Source organism: Amphiura filiformis, chromosome 4, assembly GCF_039555335.1.
Source record: "Amphiura filiformis chromosome 4, Afil_fr2py, whole genome shotgun sequence".
NCBI classification, from domain to species: domain Eukaryota; kingdom Metazoa; phylum Echinodermata; class Ophiuroidea; order Amphilepidida; family Amphiuridae; genus Amphiura; species Amphiura filiformis.
Window position 1 is genome coordinate 3,435,330 of NC_092631.1, and position 24,735 is coordinate 3,460,064.

The 24,735-nt window shown below is 38.9% G+C and overlaps 2 protein-coding genes across 2 annotated transcripts in view; both read right to left on the reverse strand.

The window, feature by feature from the left end:
• Window positions 1-4,854, reverse strand: part of LOC140150472 (protein FAM117B-like) — a 62,094-nt gene extending 57,240 nt beyond the window's left edge. The window contains exon 1 of the mRNA XM_072172491.1: window positions 4,403-4,854. Within this exon, the coding sequence (XP_072028592.1) occupies window positions 4,403-4,658 (256 nt within the window). The 5' untranslated portion in view covers window positions 4,659-4,854. The remainder of the gene's footprint in view (window positions 1-4,402) is intronic.
• Window positions 4,855-13,838: 8,984 nt separating this feature from the next.
• On the reverse strand, window positions 13,839-24,583 carry LOC140150473 (uncharacterized). Its single transcript, XM_072172492.1, has 3 exons — window positions 24,523-24,583; window positions 19,745-20,005; window positions 13,839-14,910 (listed from the first exon to the last, which is right to left on the reverse strand). The coding sequence occupies exons 2-3, from the start codon at window positions 19,853-19,855 to the stop codon at window positions 14,527-14,529; spliced, it is 495 nt and encodes a 164-aa protein (XP_072028593.1). The 5' UTR covers window positions 19,856-20,005; window positions 24,523-24,583; the 3' UTR covers window positions 13,839-14,526.
• Between the last annotated feature and the right edge of the window lie 152 nt (window positions 24,584-24,735).

The following is a 24,735-nucleotide window of genomic DNA, read 5'->3' on the forward strand; positions in this document are numbered from 1 at the left end:
GGTGGATTTGTGTACATGTATATTATACTAGCTGTGTATTTAAGACGGTAAAAAAAGTGCCTACCAACAGCGGATAATATTTTTAATGCACGCAAAAGAGGATGTATACATGTAGCCATTTGGCATACAATCACAACCTACAGTGTACTGCACACCTCCTAAAACAGAGGACAGTGCTCCTTTACGACTGGACCATGGTGTAAAACACTAAATCAGGGAAGAGAGAGTACATCCTACACAGGGTTCAAATTCGTTTAAAAATTTTGCGTACCGGTAGCAGTTTTTGGCTAATTCATCATAATCAGGATACTTCCATATTATACTAAAGCAATAAAAAGTGCTACAAATGCAAAATTGGGTAGCAGTTACTTCAAAATGTGGAGCAGACTGCTATGCGCTACAGCCGAATTCGAACCCTGATCCTACATGGTTTTTTTATAGGATAATAAATTGATAGTATTAGTATGCATGCATCTTGTCAATGTCAAACACAACACTGTCTTCCCAGCTGGGTGTTCTGACTTTGTTTGCATGTCCTTGCATTGCACAGTTAAATTGTTGATGGAAGGTGTCCTTATGAGGACAATTTGACACCAAAATATGCTCCATTTTTAAAAACCCTTAGCACAACCTTGGATGATTGAATCTCTATTGTGTGCTGTAATGTGTAAGTGTGTGGAAATTCAAATACATTTATAAGACATTCCTATGTTCTTATTGTGATGTCATACATTGTGCACACAGTTTATTCACAATGGCCCATAAAGAACAGCTAAAACAGGGGACATTTCATATTAGACTCAAGAGCTCCTAGTCTTTTCTAGCCGTTCTATAGGGCCTTTAAAGACACTATATCCGAGAACCGCTAAAACCCACTAACGGCTCCACCCGAAAAAAAAAAAATGCTTTTTTTCTGGGGAATAGCAGTCACTGGGTTTAGGAGTTCTCTGGATATAGCCAGGTTTTATGATATAGCATGGTTTTGGATCACCACAGTCAAAAGGCCCTATACTAGTAGGCAGTGGCGGCGCCACGGGGGGGGCATGGGGGGGCAAATGCCCCCCCAGTCAGAACTCTTGCCCCCTGTTGCCCCCCCAGAAAAAACCCAAAATTACGAAAATTTCCACTTTTTACGGTAATTTTATGCAAACTTTGTTGATTTTGCCCCCCTGAAATTCACTTTGCCCCCTCAATGCCCCCCGAAAAAAAAATTTCTGGCGCCGCCACTGCTAGTAGGGGTAAGTCTTTTCAGAGTTTGTGCAATTAAAATCCAAAATTAAATTTCAAAATCTGATTAGCTTGTTCGCCATAAAAAAAATAGGGACGGTGGTCCCAGATAGGTCGTCTGAAGGGTAGTGAACACCACAAAATATTCATTTGATTTTGAAACATTTTATTTTTATTTTTGAGAAACCCTTTTTGATTTTCAGCCCAATTTTCAAGTTGACCTAAAATGACCTTTGACCTTAGTATGTGAACCTGAACAGAACACCACCATTTCCAAGTTCCCATCATGCAGCTTTGGCTGAAGCAGGCCAGTACGCATGATTTTTTTGGGGTGCTGATTTTGAAAAAGTGGACCTTTTTTCCAGGGGGGGCAATTTTGTAAAATGTGACTTTACCTCAAAATTTGGACCAATTGTGACCAAAAAGCAGAAAAAACCCAATTTTTTTTTCTCATTACGCTCGCAAATTGTCATATTTTGGGACTTTTTTGTATACTTTTGCACATTTGGGGGGATGGGCACACATTTGGGGGGATGGGGACACACCGACTGACAGACGGACGGAGACACGATTCGTGATGCCACAATGTCTCTTCCTTCGAACAAATAAAAAAAAGCAGCACCTCAATTCCAATGCAGCATGTTTCTACCGAGTCAGTGTCAGTTGCCGTGCCATGCCGTGTATTGGCGAGTAACAAGCCCAGTAATCCATTTGAGGTGGATCAGGCCGGGTCAAAGCATGTGATCCATGCAGTAGAAATAAGTTGTGTGATCGGTTGCCAGGTAAGGATTTGAGGTCATAACTTATGAATCATGCCAATTGATGTAAAGCTAGATCATTTTATTAATTCTGCTGATAGGCTGTACAGCCCCCAAAAAAGGGTTATGTTTCAAAAAGCTTAGGGTACGGTACTAGCTGAATTGAAGCAGCTAATCCTCCTGAGCATTTTGACACCTTTTAAAAAAAAATCGGTTGAAAAATGAGACAGTGCCGGCCAAAAAACTACGCATTTTTTTCACTATTTTGACAATTATGGGCGTTTTCTTTGCTGCTTGTTGGATTCTAATGATTATTTACATGATTTTGGGTCCCCTGGATATATGCAATTTTTACACAAATCGTATGTTTTGATGCAAGTTTAAGAGCCAATTTAGGATGTGAGGGCGCTGTTCAACGTAATAGCTGTTACGTATCCCCCCTACTAAAATTTTATCATTTCTTATTATCAAATCAAAGTTAATAAATAGCAGCATCTGTCCAAATTTGAACTCTTTACCTTATTTCACTTGTGGTGCGTGGTACCCTTTTGAAAATGTGTAGGGACGCTTCCATTGACTTATATGTGATACAAAGTTCATTGACCCCTGTATATTGCTATGGGCAGGTTACCCCTGTATTTTTAAAAAATTAGTGCCACGGCCACACCAAATGTGATAAATGGCTGAAAATTTCAGAATATGGATGATTGATGATTTATCTCTAGTATGATAAAACTTAAAAATCAAAAATGGTTGCGAACGGGGTCGCTAAAAGGTAAAGCGCCCTCACAGCCTAATTTTACCCAAGGCTCTAACCTTCACATCCTTGTGGCATGGTGCAAGTGTTCTTCTGAGAAGACCTAGTGTTTGGTTGGCTTTGTTGACGATTTGGTGTGAATGGCTGTTCCAGTTGAGGTCATGGGAAACAGTGTTCGAAATAAGCACAAATCCTCTTGTCCAAAAATCACTGGGGACAACCAAATTGAGCTATGTACTTATCCCCTAGACAACCATTATATTTTACCTCCAAATATATGACACATTTTGGGGACAACCAAATTGTTTTGAGGACAAGCAGAATTTATGCTTTAGTTGTCCTCGGGACAACGTCCATATTTTCCCTATTTCGAACACTGATGGTAAATTATACCTAGATAATCATGTTGATTGACTCTGCCAAGGACGTCTCCGAAGATGGTATACTGGTAGTCGCTTGGCTTCCTCTTGCGGGTGATGCTCAGGATTTCTTGATATTAAATTAAAGAGCCTGAAGGTCTTGTTGCAGGATTTTGTGATCATCTGGTGAGTTTAGACTATAAACGATGCTGTCATCGGCGAAGAGGCGAATGCTTTCATTTTAATTGATGTTATCTTGATTGCCGTTAATAACAAAAATAAAGCTGGACCAAGCACAGATTCCTGGGGAACTCCTGATGTGACATCAACCCAGGAAGAGTGTTGACCATTCACCGAGACAGCCGAGCTTGGGAGTGGTTTGCGAGAAAGGCACTGATCCAGACTGACCAGAGCAGGCATTGATTGAGTGCATCATAAACTTGTTAATTCTTGTAAACCTTACAATCATGCAATCTCTACTGGTGCCCCATATATTTCCCGGGATGTGGTGGGGGATACTTGAATAGTATGCTAAAACCAAATGTCACTACGAATTTTAATGCATCATCCCGGCCAGGCCCCCCCCCCCAGGCCTCCACTGACACTGTCCATTTTCTGAACCTGGTTTCTGTACCAGTAAATCCCCCTTCAGTGCCGGCCAGAAAGGCTTTCCCCATTGCCCACCCCACCCCGGCCGGCCGCCCCCATCCCAGACTCCTCAATTTATTGGACTGAACATGCTGAATGCCACACATCATCCTGATAAAAAGTTTTAACACATCATCATGTCATGATCACATAGTAAAACTAAAACACAGGACTGATTTTTTACTTGACAATTTTATTCTACATGTACATCAGTCTCAAGTGCATGAGAGTTCAGTCATAATTTCATTCATAAAAGTAATTTCTTTCATAAATTGAGGGAGCTGTATCACCTCCATGGTTCACGGCTCACTTCGTCAGCACACATGCAAATTTGTTCTCATGACGTGATCGATAGGGCCAGCAGGCATTTTTCCACACACAAGGGAAAATTTAAACGCAATTATTTGTCTTACAATGGCAGAAAATAACAAAAATTCTCAAAATTCTGAAACAGTAATACCTGGACTAGAGGGGGTCTGTCGGGAATTTTTAAAGATGTTTAATACAAGGAAGAAAAAGGCTGAAGAAAGAGAACATATCCACGACGTGTTCTGACAAGTTCACAAAATTGCGATGGATGAACAAAAACATTTTTGTGTCGCCGATTTTTATAGAGAATATCCGAGTTACATATTAAAAATAAAGATTCTTACCTTTAAAACCTGGTGTACTGGGGCTTCTTTCTGGGGATGCTCTGTGATCAGGCGATCTCCTGCTGTGCTTTTTGTGATTATCTGGCCAAGGTTGTGTGGGGGACGACGCTGGACCAGGACTCGATCGGCGTCCGTTGCTACCGCGGATCGGGCTGCTTTGCCTGAGAGTAAATGGCAGTGTAGCTCGCATTGGCTGCGGGCCTGCTCTTGGGGAGGCATTTCTACGTTGGGGTCGTTGAGGCGGTTGTGCGGCCATTATCGCAACCAAACTTCGCCCACTTATAACCCAAAGTCCCTTTTAAAAGCTCCCAAAATTTCAATTCCTTACGATCATCGACAGCGCTAATATTGGCCCAAAATTTGGGACCCGTTTTTCCGATGTTTACTCTCTTCAGTCTGCAATCGTTTCGGCAGCGCAGGCAGCAGAAATTATGTAGCCTCGTCCACGAATACTAAAGCCCAAAATGGCATGTAGCCAAATCAGGCCCAGGAAATTATTGAGCATAGCGGAAGTGATCCCAGGTCGTGCAAATTCTGATTGGAGAAATAATAATGCGGTAAATTTATTCAAAACATTGACACAACAAAGAGACCCCATATAATTATACATATAAATATATAAAGGAAAGGCAAGGGGATATCATGTAGAACTTCATAAATTTATGAACATTCACAATTTGACAAAATACAGACCAATATTAATAAAAATGCACCGTTTTGTAGGCTGGCATGCCTGCCTGGGGCCTGCAAGTGGCCACTGCAAAATTGCAGTGGCTCCAGGTGCAGTGGCTCAGTAGGCTCAAGGGGCTGCAACCATAGACTTTAGATTTTCAACGTGGGGGGGACTGCAACTATGAGCCACTAGGGTACAATTTCCAAAAGGCCTCCGAGGCCTCCCAAAAAAATGCTTACCCCCCCCCCCCCGGCCTGCCAAAAATCTGCCCCCCCCCCCCCCCCCCCCTTGCATGCCTTTATTTTTTTGGATCATCTTAAATACCGGTAGGCCTAGTCTAGAATTAGGGGCCTACTATTTATGCCTAGGGCCTACCGGTACATGTTGCAAGCACATCAAGCAGGAAATTTTGCATATTTAAGCGTTTCCTTAGTGTTTTCCTATGCCTTTTTAGAGTGGCACCCCATAAATGTGTGCCAAAAATCGCTGCCCCCCCCTCCCTTTTGGCGTGCCAAAAATTGCCCCCCCCCCCCTTCGGCTCGCCAAAAATTTCTCCACCCCTCCCACCAGGACTCATAATTATTGCACAGCCCCTAAGGCCCACAGGCCCAACCACAGCCACTGGGCTTTCAAATTAAGGTGAAATTTTGTGTTTACACTAATTTTGCCCAACATAAAGGTATACGGTATACATTTTGCAGGAATTTTGTGTTATCCAGGCAGGCCAATTTTGAATTTTACACCCGATTTGGGAGGGGCAAAATTCTTTTTTTGGTTTTTAGGGGTTGAAATTGTATTTTGTAGAGATGAGGTAGGCCTATAGCAACTCAGTGGGGAGGGCCGGGGGGGGGGTCCCACAAAGACCACACTTGAACTGACGACATACATAGGGGGAGGGGTCAACAACGGTTTGAAATGGCATGGCAGTGATTTTTTTCAGTGTTTTATCCAGTCGAGGAAAGTCAGGAAACTACATGAAGGAAGTTATAAATGTTTGGGAACACCCCCTTCCTGGTGCCAGCACTCAAACTTGTCAAGACTTTAAAGAGCCTGCGATTCCGATGCTGAAAAACGGGTGGGGGGCCATGACTAAAAATTGGTTCAATGGGTATTTAAACAGGTGCTAGACCCCGGGGCTAGACCTATTTTTAGTATTTGACCTATATAAAAAAGCCCCCCCCCCCAAAAAAAATAAAATAATCAGAGGGGTCTTTAGTAGAACCGTTTTGAGACTGAAAATGACAGCCTGCATGGGCCATGGTGATTTATAGGCCCAAGTGTTTTGGGCCTATAAAATCCCCAGAAATAATCAGAGACCCCAGAAGGGAGTGACACAACAAATGGGGTTATAGGATGAGGGATAGCTGATTTTGAAAACAAATGAAGGGACTGTGCAATAATTAGCTCCCCATGGGCACAGTGGGGCTTTTCCTACTTATCCTTTTTTAGAGCGTTGGGCCCTATGTGGCTGGTACCCCATAAAAGAGTGTCCAAAATCTCTTGCCCACCCTTTTTTGACATGCCCAAATTCTCTTACCCCTTCCCTCGTGTGCTTCCAACCTGCTAAGAACTGCTTCCCTCCCTCTTTTAAGTCTTTTGTCCTGCCCAAAACGACGTCCCCTTTATAAATAAAAAAAGCCATCTCTCAACACGCGATATTCAAAATTCCCGCGCCGAAATTGTCTAGAGCAGTGACGTCCCAATAGTTCAATGAAGCCTGTCGACAAATGAGCACAAATAACCATGACGTCACTGCTCTAGAACATTTCAGCTGGAATTTTGAATATCGCGTTGAGAGACGGCTGTTTTTATTCGTTTTTATGGTTAATATGAGTTTGATTGAAATAAAACCATGTGATTCGTGCTTGATAATTATTTTTCTAACATATAAGACATAATGTTGTGATTGCCGGACACTTCCTTTAATAATTCTATAACCCTGTTTTGGGTGTTAAAAAATTATAACCCCCCTATTTTTGGTCTGAAAATTCTATGACCCCCCTGTATTTTTGGGACCCCCCCCCCCTTCCGAAGAAAATGCCAGCCCCCTTAGGTTCTTAGTTTCATACTAAGGGACTATTAAAAACTTACTATAAATCTAACAAGAATTTGTCTTTAAAGAAGACAAGTTCACGGATCAGGTGTATAGTACTTTGAGCTACTTTGGTCTAACATTTAATATTCATATCTAACCTACTCTGCACTTTAATACGACAATAAATAAGTGATATGAGGCTTAATAATGATATCTGCGTCTTGACTCTGGAAAACAATTTGTTTTAAAACCTCATTTTCGCGTGAATTTATTCACTTTCTGTACCATATTTCACAAGTTTAGCTTCAATATGGCAAAATTTTTCGCGCGCATTTGTAACATTAACTGATTTTGTCGCCAAAAGATGCCCCCCTTAGAATTTGTCTTTCCTCCCTCTGAAAAAGTGCTGGCTACGCCACTGGCCAAGAGGGTGGGGCAAGCAGTTTTTGGCAGGCTGAGAGGGGGCAAGCATTTTTAGCACACCCTTTGGAAATTTTACCCCTCTGGCTCATAATTATTGCACAGCCCCTAATAAATCATGGATGCTATAGCAATAGCAATTTGAACTGCAGACTGAACCTCCTGCTGAACCTCTGGCCTCAGCAAAAAATTTGCCCAAGAAAAAGCATCACTGCATCAAAGCCTAGAAGTGGGGTGGACCCAGGAGCTTCCAGGGGTGGTCCCCCACCATCCCACCTGTTGAGGCTTGTGCTCTGCACTCACAGAAAATAGTCCCAAACAGTAGTTCAAGTTCCCAGAAAGGAAATTATTTTTACTCCCTACCCCCAGCTGTGGGATGCTGGCCGCTGTGATGTGTTAAATGTTTTAGGCCTGTTTTTACCAATCTATCAAATTCCACCCTGAAAGTCACCTCTGGAAAAATCAGGGTTGGTGATTTTTTTATTTAATTTTTTTTTTTTTTTACAAAATCGATTTATTTTATTTAAATCGAATTTTGTATTTAAATCAATTTTTAATTTTTTTTTTATTCCAAGATCTGTCATACCCCATGATAAAGTTAAGAGACCAGTGGAATGCTAGACATATGCGCAATCGTATCAGGTATTTACAAAAAATCACAATGCGTTTTCAGATGTGAACATTTTGAAGAAACAATTTGGTAAAATCATGGGAAAAAACCTGTTGAATTCTGCACCTTTTTTTAGCAATAGATAAAATGACATAGAGGTATTTAATTGTATCCAAAAGGAGTAGAAGCATTACAAATGAAGTAATAAAACAGTCAATTCAACATAGACATTAGCTTAAATTTATCAAAATGGTAAAAGCTGAAAAAGTTGATTTAAATCAGCGATTAAAAAAAATCATTTGATTATCGTGATTTAAATCAATTGATTTTAAATCATGCCAACCCTGTGAAAAATCCAAGAAAGAAGAAACATCAACAACATTTTTATACATCCATGAAGCTGTGCTTTCCATATATGTATGACAAATATTGCAGTATGCCGTTTAACTTTATTTTCATAACACGCTGCTTCATGATATACAAATATTATGTACAAGTACTAAATTATAAATTATTTAACAAAATTTTTAAAGCTTACATGGTTTTTGGTATACACCCATATTTTCATAAAGGGTCACAACTTCTAAGTTCCCCCTATGAAATTTTAAAATAAATTGGGAAAGTGTTTTTATGAAATAGGAAATTATGAAGGTTATTGGTAGCCTATTTTGTTTTACACACCTGGTCCAATATACAATGTCAGACTCATAAATCATTGTGTTTAATCACAATGGCTCACTACGTAAGGAAGATGCACTTTTGAAAGTTGCACTCAGGGATGCAAATTGTGCGGGAGCGGGGAGCACCGCTCCTAGGAAATGACAGTCAAAATTGAGGAAATAATGCGTTGAGAAGAAAAAAGAAAGTGAGGAAAAAGAGGAAAGGAGAAGAAAAAGAAAAGAGGAAAGGAAGAGGGAAAGTGGAAAGAAGAGGAGGAGGAGGAGGGGAGGTACAAGAGGGAAACATGTCTCAGCAAAAGATAATAAGTTAATAGGTGAAGCAGTGAAGCTACTGAATGAAAGAGAGGAAGACACTCAAGTGGGTAAAATATTGAGGAATTCACATGATTGTCCAAGAAATAAGAGCCTTAAGTATTAAAAGAGGAAGGTGTTGGTGTTAGAGTATACGTAATTATGGATATGGGTAACAATGCATATTTGAGGAAATTTACAATCATTCAATGTAATTTAACAGGAAAAGAAGTTGGATGGTATAAATTGGGCACATATCTGAGGAAAATCAGAAGTGCCATTGAGGAGATGACGACCTGGAAAATTGTGACGGAATATAAAAAGAGACTAAAGCACTAAACAAGTTGTAAAGGGTAGTAAAATGGACCCATTAACATTAATAGTAGACTTCTCCTTAGTCCACTTGCCCATTGTGCATACTCTGGCATTACATTTTTAAAAGCATAAAACTCCGATTTGTGCAATTGATAGATTTTCACGTATGATATTTTCAGTCACCGTACTCCCTCTGTTTGTTAGCTTCCCAAGTGGTGGGATTTTTACTCGGGCTTTCGTGATCAATAAACTGGTAGATTCCATAAATCAGAATTGTTCAGTAATGAAGTGAGCCGTTATAATTATGCAAGATATGTTGTATTCAATAACTTTTACTGTCACTAAACTCTTTATGACCATTTTGCTTTTGAACGTCAGTATAATTTTGAGTTCAACGGAATGCGTTCATCATGATGACATAATTATTTTTATTTATCAAAATTCGACTATGGCATAGTCTACATTAAGAGGTAAACATAAAAAAGGCAGTAACCCAACCACTAATGGAGATACAATGGTCAGCAAGTGTCTCCTACTGACCAGCACGATTGAGGAATTTAAAGGGGAACAAATAGAGAAGGCCATATATCAAACTACTTGAACATGATATGCAAATTTGATTCCCTATTGATGCAAAAATTGAGGACGTTAAAACTAAGGGGATGCTGCAAACAGATGCAAGTGCTAAGCAAATGATTCAATCTTTGTAATAATATTGTTAAAGAACACTTAGAAGAAGAAAGACCAAATGCAAAAAAAAAAAAAAAAAAAAAAAAAACCAGGTAGGAATTTCTTGATAAGGATAAGTAATAAGAAGAGGCAAGCTAGAGTGACAAAAAAATGAAAGAGAAAAGTTCTACCTCTGACAAAAAATGAAAGAGAAAATTGGGGGGGGGGGAGCAAGGAAAAGAAAAGGAAAGGAGCATGTGTTCCAGCAAAATTCACACCAATCATGGGCCAAACTAATTATAATCATGATAATAATATTATCATACCAAATTTTTGTGCGCTACTTTCCCAAATAAAGCCCCTTTTGAAAGCTCGAAAACTTTACATGTAGAATCTCTTTAAAAAACCATCCTATGTTACCATTCTCATCTTTCGAAGTGCAGAACAAACCTATTTTATGTCTGGTATGATTGAGGAAATCTTGAGCCTAAAAACCTTGCTCCTGAGGAAGAAATCACAATTTGCACCCCTGGTTGCACTTCTGGTCGATTCAACCCTCACAAAGCATGCATAATGTAAGCTACAGTCTAGAATATTCTGCATGTTTTGTGACAATGAGTGGACAAAAATGCAACTTCCACAACGGCATCTTCTTACTGTAATACATATTGAACCAGGCCCGTAACTAGGGGGTGGATGCCGAAGGCCCAAAAAGTCACATTGTGAACGTAGTGAGTGAAAAATAGGGGTTTTTATGCCTTTTTGGTAAGAAATTGTTCAATTTTTGAAAAAAAAGTCCACTTTTTCAAAATCCACCCCACCAAGTCCACTTTTTCAAAATCAGCCCACACCCAATAAATCCTGATTACAGGATTGTATTGCACCACTGTAACCAAACAAGTGGATCAAGTGTGTAAAACAAATATCGTAGAATTCCATCCACAAGCGTATGCCTCTAAATGAATGTTTTTTTGATGAGAGACGAAAAGGAGACACCCTCTACAACAACATTACAATAGATTGGTCTTATAATAATACTTGTTTGGTTTGTACAGCCACCTGTATCAGTGATATAGCTGCTCAAACTCCAAATAATGTTTTCGTGGTGGATGTCTGCTTTTTGTCTCTTCCGTAAAAAACACTCATTTACAGGCATTATATGCTTGTAGATGGAATTCAACGATACCATTTATCATTTTTTTAATTTCGTGGACAACATTTTCTTTTCATGTATTTTAGTCAAAGGGGGAAACTCAGAATTTGTGAACCTTTTATTACGCTATTTAAACAAAGCAATTGAAACCAGATTGATATGGACTGGTCATTTACAAGCCTTATATTCATTTTGTCAGTCAAATGCAAGAAGTTTGTCAGAGCATAATAATGAGGCCAAAAAAGTTGCTGTGTTGCTCTTACCCGCCAGACCCAATTTTTTAAAATTATTTCAGATAAAAGTTGTCAGAAAATGAAGCAAAAAATCAAAAATCAATAGTTTTCATGTGGGGTCAACACAACAATTCTTTTGGCCTACATATAATAGAGGGCTAACAATCTTCTGTATTTAAACTTTAACTTAGTACTGCCCTCACCGACTAACCCTTGATAAACAGAAGCGGAAAGCATGAGACTAAAAACTTAGCATCTAATAATAGATTGTTTTCTGAATAAACATATCAATAACAATAATCGGTAAACCACTGCACCAAAGTGGTTCTGCCACCAAGTTTGCTGTGCAATCTGACAAATAACACCAATGTTTTAGTTTCACTCCAAAACTAGGAATAAAGATGTCGACTGCTCATTACCAGAAGTGGGCAAGTGCAATAGCTGCCATATGTAGCTGCCATATGTAGATGAGTACAATATACGAGTGTAAATTGCCAAATGCTCACAGGGCAGCTATTGCACTTACCCACTTCTGGCAATCAGCAGTCAATGTACTGGACTCAATATCTTCTCTTACATTTCCTGTTAGGTTTGAATAAAGGGTTTAATTATTTAAACATGCTACCCACATTTTAAAAGTTTTTGTTTTAAAACTTACATGTGTATAATCACATTATATTATTTCTTACTTCTTTTTCTTTTTTTACCACCTATTTGATATGGGTAGCTTCTTATAAAAATAAACTTTTTATTCTTTCTTTTTTTTTTCCTTTTCTTTTTTGCAGCCACAAATTTGGACATAACTGAATATTGGTGTAGTACATGATAATCAAAATAAGACGTCTTGAATTAATCAAATTTAATATTCATGATTGTTTAACTGAAAGCAGCAAAGGTTTGCTGAAAACTCCATCCAAATTGCACATAATAACTTTGGCAATATGGGCAGTGCTGTACATGTGTATCTAATATAAATAAGTAATAAACACTTTTGCACAGGAAAAACAACTGTTGAATGAACCTCATGATACAGTACATCTTTGATCTCAGATTATGAGCCCAAATGAGTCCTCAATTAAGTTGTTGTCATAAACCCATAACCTACCCCCTCTGAAGTGTGTTTGAAAGCTTGGTTGGTGGTATACTCTGATCAGCTCATAACAGGTGAGATTCATAACATTGTGGATTGATATAGAATGGCGAACACACAGCTGGGCGCAAGACCTACGCCTACACGAACTGCGCTTTGCATATTGTGAATTTACGCGGACGGCAGGGGGTAGTTGGGACTTCATTGATTCGCACAAGTAACAAAAACCAATTAATTCTTGCCTATTACGAGCTGATCATAGTATAGTCACTGCAATTTCACAATCAGTGGCCTTACACTATGATCACTGGGAAGGAGCAGCTGGCATTGGACTTTTCCTTGCATCACTAGAAAGGGGTAGTCACATGGTGTCCCATGATTACTGTACTTGTGACATCTCACTATGGCACCGATCAAGAGCTAAAGGAACTAAGGCTATGTGTGAGCTATTTGCTGACACTTTAATAACTGAAATTTTATAGACACCTGACCACCAAAGACAATTAGAGCTATTAAAGGAGATCTGGGTTCATATATTGGGGTGTATGTTGCAAACAATCACCGAATCTATGTTGAGAAACGTATAAGCCATAGATATTGATGAGCCAGATAGACATAACCATAGACCACGGACAGATCACCTCCTGTTTGTACATAGAACATATGTTTCGATGGTTTTTTTGTATGAGGTTCAACTCTCTGGCTTTGAAATTCTTGAATAGCCATGGTTGTCCTTACACTTTGCCTTGTGCACATCAATTTCAAAGGGTTCTTCAGGATACTGTAAAAATTTGATAATAAGCATGTGCCAATTAACGAGTTGCTCAGACAAAAACAAATATTTAGGATAGTTTGTTAAACTTTTTCATTTTTTTCTAAACAAAAAAGTTAACCCAACTACAGTACCCTAAAAATTCCTTCTTGTCCAAGCAACTTGTTAATAGACACAAACTATACTTATTATCAAATTTTTACGGTAGTGGCCTTCGTGCCATTTACTCACTGGCCTTGAAAATGAGTGCCCTTGATATTGTGAAATTCGAGGCCTGGTTCAACTACTTGATTAAGTGTACCTCTGCAGAGGAATGCAGCAAATCTTATCAAAGTGTGATCTACCAGGGACTGTCTTTTGGAATTGGCAGGAGAGCACTAAATAGCTCGTAGCGCATTTACAACAGAATGTACAGAGAGAATGGTCAACTAAGGAGAGCTAAAAATCACTCTCCTATATTAGATTTAAGGAGAGCAGTAGAGAGCAGTAGAGAGCAGTAGAGAGCAATTGCGCTCGCTCTCCTCAAAAGGCAGTCCCTGATCTACTCCATTTGAAAGCCATATGGCCTTAATCTCTAACAGAGGGGGACAGATTTCAAATGGAGGTACTCATTCAGGTAACCCCACTTGAAATTAACACTCCCTATGTGTAGGATTAAGGTCATATATTCCATAGAGAGTATATGGATTTCAACTGCAATACCCCAATTTGATTCAGAAAAACAAATTCTTACTGTTGCCTACTTCTCATATAAGTGAATTTTCAAAATAAATTCACCCATTAACACTATATGGAGATCTTTGTTGCAAAACCCCTTACATCCACTTGAGCAATTTTGAGAAAACATCATAAATATAGGGGTTTGCAACAAAAGCAGTTTTTGGTGGGATGCTTGGGTAGGATGAGCATCCTGCCAAAAACTGCTTTTTTGAAAACCCCCTTATTTCAGTGATTTTTTACATGATTTTTTGATGTGTTCTCAAAATTGCTATAATTTGATCAAAGATATAATCCAGCACTATTTTTAAAGTCTTATGAGCGTGCACCACTGAAGAAAAGCATGCTGACGAAGCAACATGAAAAACAAGGTTATAAAATATTGCCTTCTATCTTTGATCAAACTACAGATATGCATATTACACATTGCATAATATCATCTGTCCTGCAGATTCATTCCCATCAATCAGGACACAGTGCCCTGCCAAACATAATCCTCATCTTCCAACGCCACCTCCGACTCTCGCTTCACATTCTCATCAAACTGAAAGTCATAGTCGTACTGTCTCCAGTTCACCTCCTGTAACTCTGGCACAAAAAAATCTGTAGTTGACACTGATTGACACAACATGGGTGACATCTGAAAAGGAACGTCTGCAATCCCCCAATTTGAATTGCCTGATTTGTTTAAACCAGGGCTAGTGCTCATGGTGACAGAGGCAGTCTGCATAGTTCTGTTATCACCAGGTTGTTGTAAGTGATTCCATTGTACAGGGGGTGATGACACCGACGGGTTGCTTGGGTAACTAGAATCGACAGCTGCTGGCGGTAAACCTGGTGATCTGGTAACCTGGTAATTAAAGATGATATAAAAAATATTATCAGAAGATATTCACTGAGTTTAGTAGTTTACAATGTGTTCACTTCAGAGAATTTAATCAATTGAAATCCATATACCCTCTATGGAAGACATGACCTTAATCTCCCACAGAGAGAGTTTGAATCTCAAATGGGGATACCTGAATGGGTGACACCATTTGAAATCTATACCCCCTGTTTGGGAGAGTAAGATCATATCTTAGGGCACATGCATTTTAAATCACCTACCACATTTCATATAGTACAAGAAAGCCATTGAACAGTGTAGCGGTTCATTCAAGCATATCGATAGACCAGTCCCTTGCCTTTGTTGATAAACAATGTCAAGTGGTCTATATGGTCAAGAATTGTTACCCTCTGACTGATGAATAACACCATAAACAAGGCAGTTCTCCTCTTGATTACATGTATGCAATTCTCGTCACCATTTGCAGTACACATCTGAATATAACTTGCTCACAAGGTTTGAGATGTGCACATGAATAAAACTATGCAGATTAGTGAAATTACATACTTTATTCCTGCCTGTGAATTTAAGTCAACATTCCCAGTTTAGCCCAGCCCAAGACTTTAAGTTATCCATATCAGAGAGTGTTAACTGAACAGATGGACAAACAGTCTTACAGATAGATGGAAAAGGCGATTAATGGTGCAAAATCAAACGATAGGCAGGGACTGCCTTTTGAGAGGAGTGAGAGCAATCACTCCTCTACAGCTCTTCTTAAGTTGCATTTGCAAGAGCAATTTATAGCTCCTCTAGATTCTTTAATGGCCACATGTGCAAACAGCTCTTCTAAAGCTCTTCTTGAAGAGACCAGAAGAGCATTCTACTATTTCTACAGTTCTTTTTTAATTTTCAAAAGGCAGTCCCTGTATAGGCGTGTAATTGTGAATGAGGACAGCAAACCCTTAAAAAAAGTTAAAATTTTAGGATAAGCAGCAGCCACTGTGGTTTTATAGGGCATGGGTTTTTAATTGACCATTTTGGTAAATCCCATAAATCCTTGCGGTTAGACCCCAGATGTCGATGTGACGTCAAATGCGACATCTGGGGTCGAACACACAGACTTGTGGATTTACCGAAAAGGTCAATAGGTGGCCTGCGGGTCAGATCCAACCAGCTAACCACTTGTGATTGGCCCTTCAACAGCTCTGAAATATACAAATATACAGTAAACATAGCAAAATACAGTGTATTTGGATCTCAGACACAGAACTTTGAAATGAGTTTCAGTTATCAACAGTTTATTATCCACATTCAGACATTATTATTTTTTAATGAGTCTAAGTATGTGAAAATATTGGATCCAAAACATAATAATGATAAAATTGGATGCTTTACGCCCAATATTTATTGGTCTCGCTATGAGTTTTAAATATTGGACTCGACTTCGCCTTGACCAATATTTTGAAACTCATAGCTCGACCCATAATTATGGGCTCAATCGATCCAATTTTAAATCAATGTGTGTTCCACATTAAACCACAGTTCTGATGCCTATGAAGTGTACACATACAGTGACGTACCGTGGCCGCTCCTACCCCAGGGGGCTGAAGAAAATTAAATTTTGGCGCCCTTCCTCAACAGCCCGAAAAGGTTGACCCAATTTTTTTTCGGAAAAGTGAAGAGCAAAAAACAAAAAAAAAAAAAAAAAAAAAAGGATTTTAGGCGCCACCCTAAAAGCAACATTTCTATAGTACCATTTTTCTACTTTTTCAAAATTTTCCGCCTTTTTTTTTTCTTTACTAATTCTTTTTGCCGTCCTTCTTTTTTGCCGCCCTTCTTTTTGCCACCCATTCTTCTTCCGCTGCCCATTCGTTTTGGCCTCCCCTACTTTGACCCCTGGGGCTGGCGCCCAAATACCCCCCCAAATATGTGCATGACATGTGAGCAACTCTTTTCATAACACCCCACCAGCAAAATACCCACTATAAGCAAGAAAATTCTGCATTTTTGTGCACAAAATGGACAATTGTTGGACTTAATTTTCAACAATATGCATATACACTGCCCTAAAAAAGTTACAGACTCAAATTGGAAATGCTTATTTTCCAGGAAAACAGCAGACCAGACAGTAACATGAGTAGGTTTATTTCACCTTGAAGGCATAGATAGTCATACAAATATGGGCTAACTTTCCCCATGGCTATCCAATATGTCATTAACTAGTAGGACTACAACTGGTATCTACTGATCAGTTTATACTCTCATTTCCACTTCTGTTGTTATATCAGGTGGCAAGAAATGCCACACTGATATATTGTGATACAGGCGAATCTTCTGATTCTTCTTCTTCCATTTCTTTCGTCAAACCCTCTTTTAAAATGCTACTAGTGCCATGCAGACACTTGCACCAATCTCTACCAAACTGTCTGGTCTATATTGTGCGTGATAAATAAAGTAGACAAAGTATAGATGAGTTGACTTCTGACCTCAATGCCTGGCAGTATGCGAACGCATCATCACAATTTCCATTGTTTATTGCCTGGCAGTATGCGCGTGCATCATATTTTGTTCAGGGGTCGTGTTTTTAAAACTCCCGCCACCTCACAATAAGACTATTGAACAGTGTAGTGGTTGCATGGGGTTCACTCAAGCATAAAGATATACCGGTCCCTTGCCTTTTTTGATAAACATTGAGGTCAACTCATCTATAGGACTTGACTTTAAAATAATTCTAACCTTTCTGGTGACATGTCACAAGACAATTTTCGAAATAAAATAGATTGATATTAATCCGCAATGCTATAAGGCCCGCCGATTACAGCTCTTCTAAAGCTCTTCTTGAAGAGACCAGAAGAGCATTCTACAGTTCTTTTTTAATTTTCAAAAGGCAGTCCCTGTATAGGCGTGTAATTGTGAATGAGGACAGCAAACCCTTAAAAAAAGTTAAAATTTTAGGATAAGCAGCAGCCACTGTGGTTTTATAGGGCATGGGTTTTTAATTGACCATTTTGGTAAATCCCATAAATCCTTGCGGTTAGACCCCAGATGTCGATGTGACGTCAAATGACGACATCTGGGGTCGAACACACAGACTTGTGGATTTACCGAAAAGGTCAATAGGTGGCCTGCGGGTCAGATCCAACCAGCTAACCACTTGTGATTGGCCCTTCAACAGCTCTGAAATATACAAATATACAGTAAACATAGCAAAATACAGTGTATTTGGATCTCAGACACAGAACTTTGAAATGAGTTTCAGTTATCAACAGTTTATTATCCACATTCAGACATTATTATTTTTTAATGAGTCCAAGTATGTGAAAATATTGGATCCAAAACATAATAATGATAAAATTGGATGCTTTACGCCCAATATTTATTGGTCTCGCTATGAGTTTTAAATATTGGACTCGACTTCGTCTTGACCAATATTTTTGAAACTCATAGCTCGACCCATAATTATGGGCTCAATCGATCCAATTTTAAATCAATGTGTGTTCCACATTAAACCACAGTTCTGATGCCTATGAAGTGTACACATACAGTGACGTACCGTGGCCGCTCCTACCCCAGGGGGCTGAAGAAAATTAAATTTTGGCGCCTTCCTCAACAGCCCGAAAAGGTTGACCCAATTTTTTTTTCGGAAAAAGTGAAGAGCAAAAAACAAAAAAAAAAAAAAAAAAAAGGATTTTAGGCGCTACGCCCTAAAAGCAACATTTCTATAGTACCATTTTTTCTACTTTTTCAAAATTTTCCGCCCTTTTTTCTTTACTAATTCTTTTTGCCGTCCTTCTTTTTGCCGCCCTTCTTTTTGCCACCCATTCTTCTTCCGCTGCCCATTCGTTTTGGCCTCCCCTCCTTTGACCCCTGGGGGCTGGCGCCCCAAATGCCCCCCCCCCCCCAAATATGTGCATGACATGTGAGCAACTCTTTTCATAACACCCCACCAGCAAAATACCCACTATAAGCAAGAAAATTCTGCATTTTTGTGCACAAAATGGACAATTGTTGGACTTAATTTTCAACAATATGCATATACACTGCCCTAAAAAAGTTACAGACTCAAATTGGAAATGCTTATTTTCCAGGAAAACAGCAGACCAGACAGTAACATGAGTAGGTTTATTTCACCTTGAAGGCATAGATAGTCATACAAATATGGGCTAACTTTCCCCATGGCTATCCAATATGTCATTAACTAGTAGGACTACAACTGGTATCTACTGATCAGTTTATACTCTCATTTCCACTTCTGTTGTTATATCAGGTGGCAAGAAATGCCACACTGATATATTAATGATACAGGCGAATCTTCTGATTCTTCTTCTTCCATTTCTTTCGTCAAACCCTCTTTTAAAATGCTACTAGTGCCATGCAGACACTTGCACCAATCTCTACCAAACTGTCTGGTCTATATTGTGCGTGATAAATAAAGTAGACAAAGTATAGATGAGTTGACTTCTGACCTCAATGCCTGGCAGTATGCTGAACGCATCATCACAATTTCCATTGTTTATTGCCTGGCAGTATCTTGCGTGCATCATATTTTGTTCAGGGTCGTGTTTTTAAAACTCCGCCACCTCACAATAAGACTATTGAACAGTGTAGTGGTTGCATGGGGTTCACTCAAGCATAAAGATATACCGGTCCCTTGCCTTTTTTGATAAACATTGAGGTCAACTCATCTATAGGACTTGACTTTAAAATAATTCTAACCTTTCTGGTGACATGTCACAAGACAATTTTCGAAATAAAATAGATTGATATTAATCCGCAATGCTATAAGGCCCGCCGATTACGAGCTGATCAAACTATAGTACAATAATTTTATACTGAAGCAAAATGTACACATTCACACCTGATCATATGATGGAGGAGGTGGTACCACACCCCCATTAGGCACTGCAGATGATGTAGGCATTATTGTACTTCTCTCGCTAGCAGACTGACCCACCAATAAAAAAACCATCCTCCTCTCTTGGGTCTGATACACCGGTGGTAGGAGGTGGTGGTGTGGATGGTGTGGATGATGCAGACCTCCTACGCCTTGGGAGGTTAAAGATGGATGACAGCATTGTTTGTATTGCCCTTGGGTGATGCTACAGATTCATCTTCATAGCTGTAGAATAAATCAATTTAAAAATTCATTAATTCCTTCAAAATGCTCATATCATATCACAAAATATTACGCTCTGCTTGTCATCAAAAACACTACAATTAGGCAACAATCAACGCTTATCTGCATGCGCAGCGCATCCTGTGGAAGCACCATGGAAGCACTGATGTCACAAAAACCTAAGTGGTCAAATGGCTCCGTTTTAGGTGATAAGTTAAAATTTACACAAAGACCACAGATGGAAATTGTCTGGATTTTTCAAGTTCTTTCCCCCGATTTAAATATCAAGATATGAATGGATTTCGCCCAAACATCTCAAGGGGCTGCGGATTTCATTCATTCATTCATTCATAAAAGGTTTATTCATAAATTGCCCTCGCAGTATAAAAAACCGAATTGCAACAATTTTACATACAAATTCCACAACATCATAATAATCAATACAAGAAATTACGAAAAATATCAAAATGAGCATTGACCAGCAAATATGCCCCATACATGCATACAAACACTAACACATATCCAAGCACAACCCCACACACCCCATCTGCACACTCACACCCATGCACCCACCGCCGCACATCCCACAGCATACGCCCCCCTCTCACGCACACAAATCATACAAGATGCACACCATACACTGCCACACTCACCCAACAACCCCACACGCACCCTCACACTTAAAACCAATTCACAAAAAAAATCCGCCATTTCAGTCCACGGTTAGGCAATGAAAATATCATACACACTTCCTCGGTTAGATAGCAAAACACATTGTCCACGTTTGGAGGCAAACACAGACAGGGGGGTGTGTGTGTGTGTGGGGGGGGGGGTTATCTTACAATTGCTATAGTGCCCATATTCATGACCTTTAGAGATGTCCGGATCTATTTGTGTCTTTATTACAATTTTAAAAAAAACCAATCAATTATCATGCCATAGATAAATTAGGGTTTTAAAACTTATTTTTGTGTTTCACAATGTCAATTGTCATGAATGCAGAAGAATAGTTTACTGGTTTGAATAAGTCACGCAGAAAAAAAAGGAAAAAAGAAAGGTGAAACTGTTGGGGCTCGAACCACTAGCCTTTCGTTTCACCGTCTGAAGTACTGTCCATTACACCACGCTGTCATGTTGAAATAATTACGGGATTCCGTGATATATGGGTGCGTATTGCATTCTCGTGATTATGAAAATGGTAAATCTCGACAGACGATGTACATTGTTAAAATCAGTAAAATGTAAATAATGTTAGAGCTAACAAAACGTAAAATAGTAAAATTAAATTAGATGTAGTTTTTAACAAGCTTTCAAACAAAACACTTTACAAATGAAAGTTGACACCAAATCGGCCTAAATTATGAATTTTGTCAACGGTTTACCATTTCTAAATTAAAGAAACTCCTTGTATTAATATTCAGTATTAGACTATGGTAAACCGTCAAATTACTATGTGATTCAATGGGACGATTTACAATCGCACTTTTAACATTTCACGCAAATAAAATGATCAATTTTTAAGATATCTCTGCATGAGTAGGCCTACTTCATGAGCGCACTAATGCGGTTTTTTTATTGGTTTGTTTTGTTTTGTTTTTTGCTGGGGGGGGGGGGGGTTGGTCTGAAAAAGGTGAAAAAGGTAGTTTTTTGACTATATTGCCCTGCACTGCAGCGTTCACACGGTACCTATGCATTGAACCATATCATGCTGATCACTCACATCTGTAAGATTAATATGTTTGAAAAGAGCGCTATTGTATTCAATCTATGATTGTAGACATACACAGGTGATGGGTGCAACCTGCTTGTAGTGCAGGGCAATATAGTCAAAATTGATACAATTAGTTGTTTTATTTTATACCCACATCATAGCTTATGCATGAACTAATATTCATTGAAAATTTGGAGTAATTCTATCAAGAAGTTTTAAAGTTACAGCCAAAAGTTTAAAATCAGATGTTAATTTTAGCGATTGCCTCAGACAATCCCCGAAATATGTCTTGAAACATTAAAGCGTCTTTAGGAAAATAAGTCCCCCCACTCCCCTGTGCAATGTTGAAACATTTACCTGTTTACCTGTCGTCTTGGGCACTCTTTTGGAAGGCTATAAAGCCTTATAACGCCCATCCAATTTCATCATTACTTGACTACAATAGAGAGAAATTAATGTGTACTGCAAGTAATTTGTTCCAGGGTGGTGCTACCCCTGTAATCATACTTGTTTATATACTTCATTAATATATTCTTGTTCATTGATTGGTTAAAAGTGGATCACATGACCAAAAATAGTTCTACCATCAGTACTCCAATCCGTAAATAGTACCTCTAAGCCGTAAATAGTATTTGCAATGTCCCGGATGAGCCGTAAATAGTACCTCCAAACCGTAAATAGTACTTTTGACCATGCCTTCAAGCGTGCGGCGCATTCGATGCGATGGAACAGTTCACGCCACGCTTGAAACTGCCATAAGCGTCATTAGCGCTGCTGTAATTGGTTAGCCCGATTTTAGCCTATTCGATTTTTTTGAGTATATAAAACAAATATATACTGCCTTTATTCGAGGTTCTGGTTAAAACTATGGTCCCTTGTTGAGATCAATGAATACTATTTTCCTTTAGGGCCTCCGTCCCTCAGGAAAATAGTACTATTGATCTCACCTCGGGCCCATAGTTTTAACCAGAACCTCTCATGGCAGTATATATTTGTATACTATATGGTTCTCTAGGAAGGTGTCAATGCGCAAATATGTTCAGCGTATCTCCAAAGTGTCGCATCATTGAATGATGAGGGATGGGGAAGGGAAAAGTGTTAATTGATGGCCCAGCTTTCTTCTAATTCCAAATATTGAACATTTTTATCCACATTAAAAATACACAAGTTGATTTCATTCAAGATGCCTAAAGCGTTCCAAGGACATATGTGACGTGTCATGTCAAAAAGAGATACTTTTGGGCTGGTTATCAATTCTGAGGTTTTTACATATCTTAAATATAGAGATATTTTGCTCCACAACGCCATTTTCCCCAATGAAATCGGACGTTCCTAAGCGAAGATATTGAATTAAGTAAGTTATGGTATTATAAAATTGGAAATTGAGATATCGGCCTTTAAAAATATTATTGACAATGTTGAGAGTAGGAATTACCTGGAAAAATGTCTCAAAAAATACAAGATGCCAGTTATATTCCGGTCTGAAACTCTCAGACAATAATGTTAAACATTAACATCACAAATTCGCAACAAACCCAAATTGTGAAAAAATCACCCGGGCAGATTTTTGGCTATATCTCCATTTACGATCCTGCCCAAAAGTGTCTCCTTTTGACATGACACGTCACATATTTCGGGGATTGTAGGTTCTATAATTGATAGATCATCAACGTATTTCAATGTTACCAATGGGGTATCAATGACTGCATCATTTACGACTGCAACGAAACTGAGTGGGCCAATGCGAGTACCCTGATAGGCACACCACCATTCAGCTTTTTCCAGTCACTAGTTTGACCGCGATAGCGTACACATTGTTCCCTACCGTACCATCTAAAAAGCTGGCAATCCAGGTAACATCAGTTTTGTGACCACTTTAAACTTCAACGGCCATTATTTCAATGTTCATTTTCTCGGTAAAATGGTGATTTAGGTACACGATAACTCAATAAATACAGCATCTATAGGTAAGCAATTATGTTCATTGTAAAAAGTAAATCAAGAAATCGTTTTCTCATTTTTTTTTTATATCAAGGTCCATTAAATGATATTAAGGTAAGTGTTTGTGGATTTTAAAAAGGTCATTTAGCCATAATCCCGTTAATAACCTGTCCATTCTTTATTTTCTTCTTAGCTCGCTCGCTTTCTTTCTTTTTCTGCTTTATTATTTTTGCTTCCTTCCTTCCTTCCTCCCGTACCCTTTAATATGATATTTAGTAGGCCTAATCCTGTTAACCATAAACCGTACCCGTCCGCAAGTTGGCTGTGCGCACCCGCGTGCGAGTCAAGTGTCACGCTGACGGTAAGTCAACATGGCTACATGCTATCGACAGTGCGATTTCTGCTAGCCAATGCCAGAGGACGCGTTGGTTAAATTGGCATAGCCCGTAAACAAACAGCCCCTAGGGGGTCTATATATTTGCCCGAAAAACTCACTTTTTTACTGATTTTAAGGCCAATTATTGACTGTTTTCAACAAAATTTCGTCCCTGGTATATTTCTCGATCTCCCGTATGAATTTGGCGACATTTGGATCGAAACTGACGGAGCCTTTGATGTAGTCACAGCTCAGTGACATGGATACATACATAGATACAGCATTCCCTTATTTATAGTAAGATGCATGTCATGTCTGAGCATCGAGATAAAAATATCTCGAGAGTACTACAAATTTACAATAAAAAAAAAAAACCAGCCACCTTAAAAAAATAATAATTTTATTTTTGATACACCGTCCGTGTGTTTTGATTCGATTATAACATTGTCATTTACCATATACCCCACACTCCGGTAACAAACTATTACTTACTTTGATAACAATGGCAAATAAAAATTAACGGTTTTGTTTTAAGCTTACTTCACTCAGTTTACATGTATGTGTGAGCATGACGGTCGATCTGTTTTGACGGAATGACATTACTTCTAAAAATAACTTGACCCAAGCCCGGAAGAACTTATTCAGTTTTGCCAGTTTCCAGTGTCTTTTGACAGAAATGATCTATGGGAATGATAATCTTGAGCA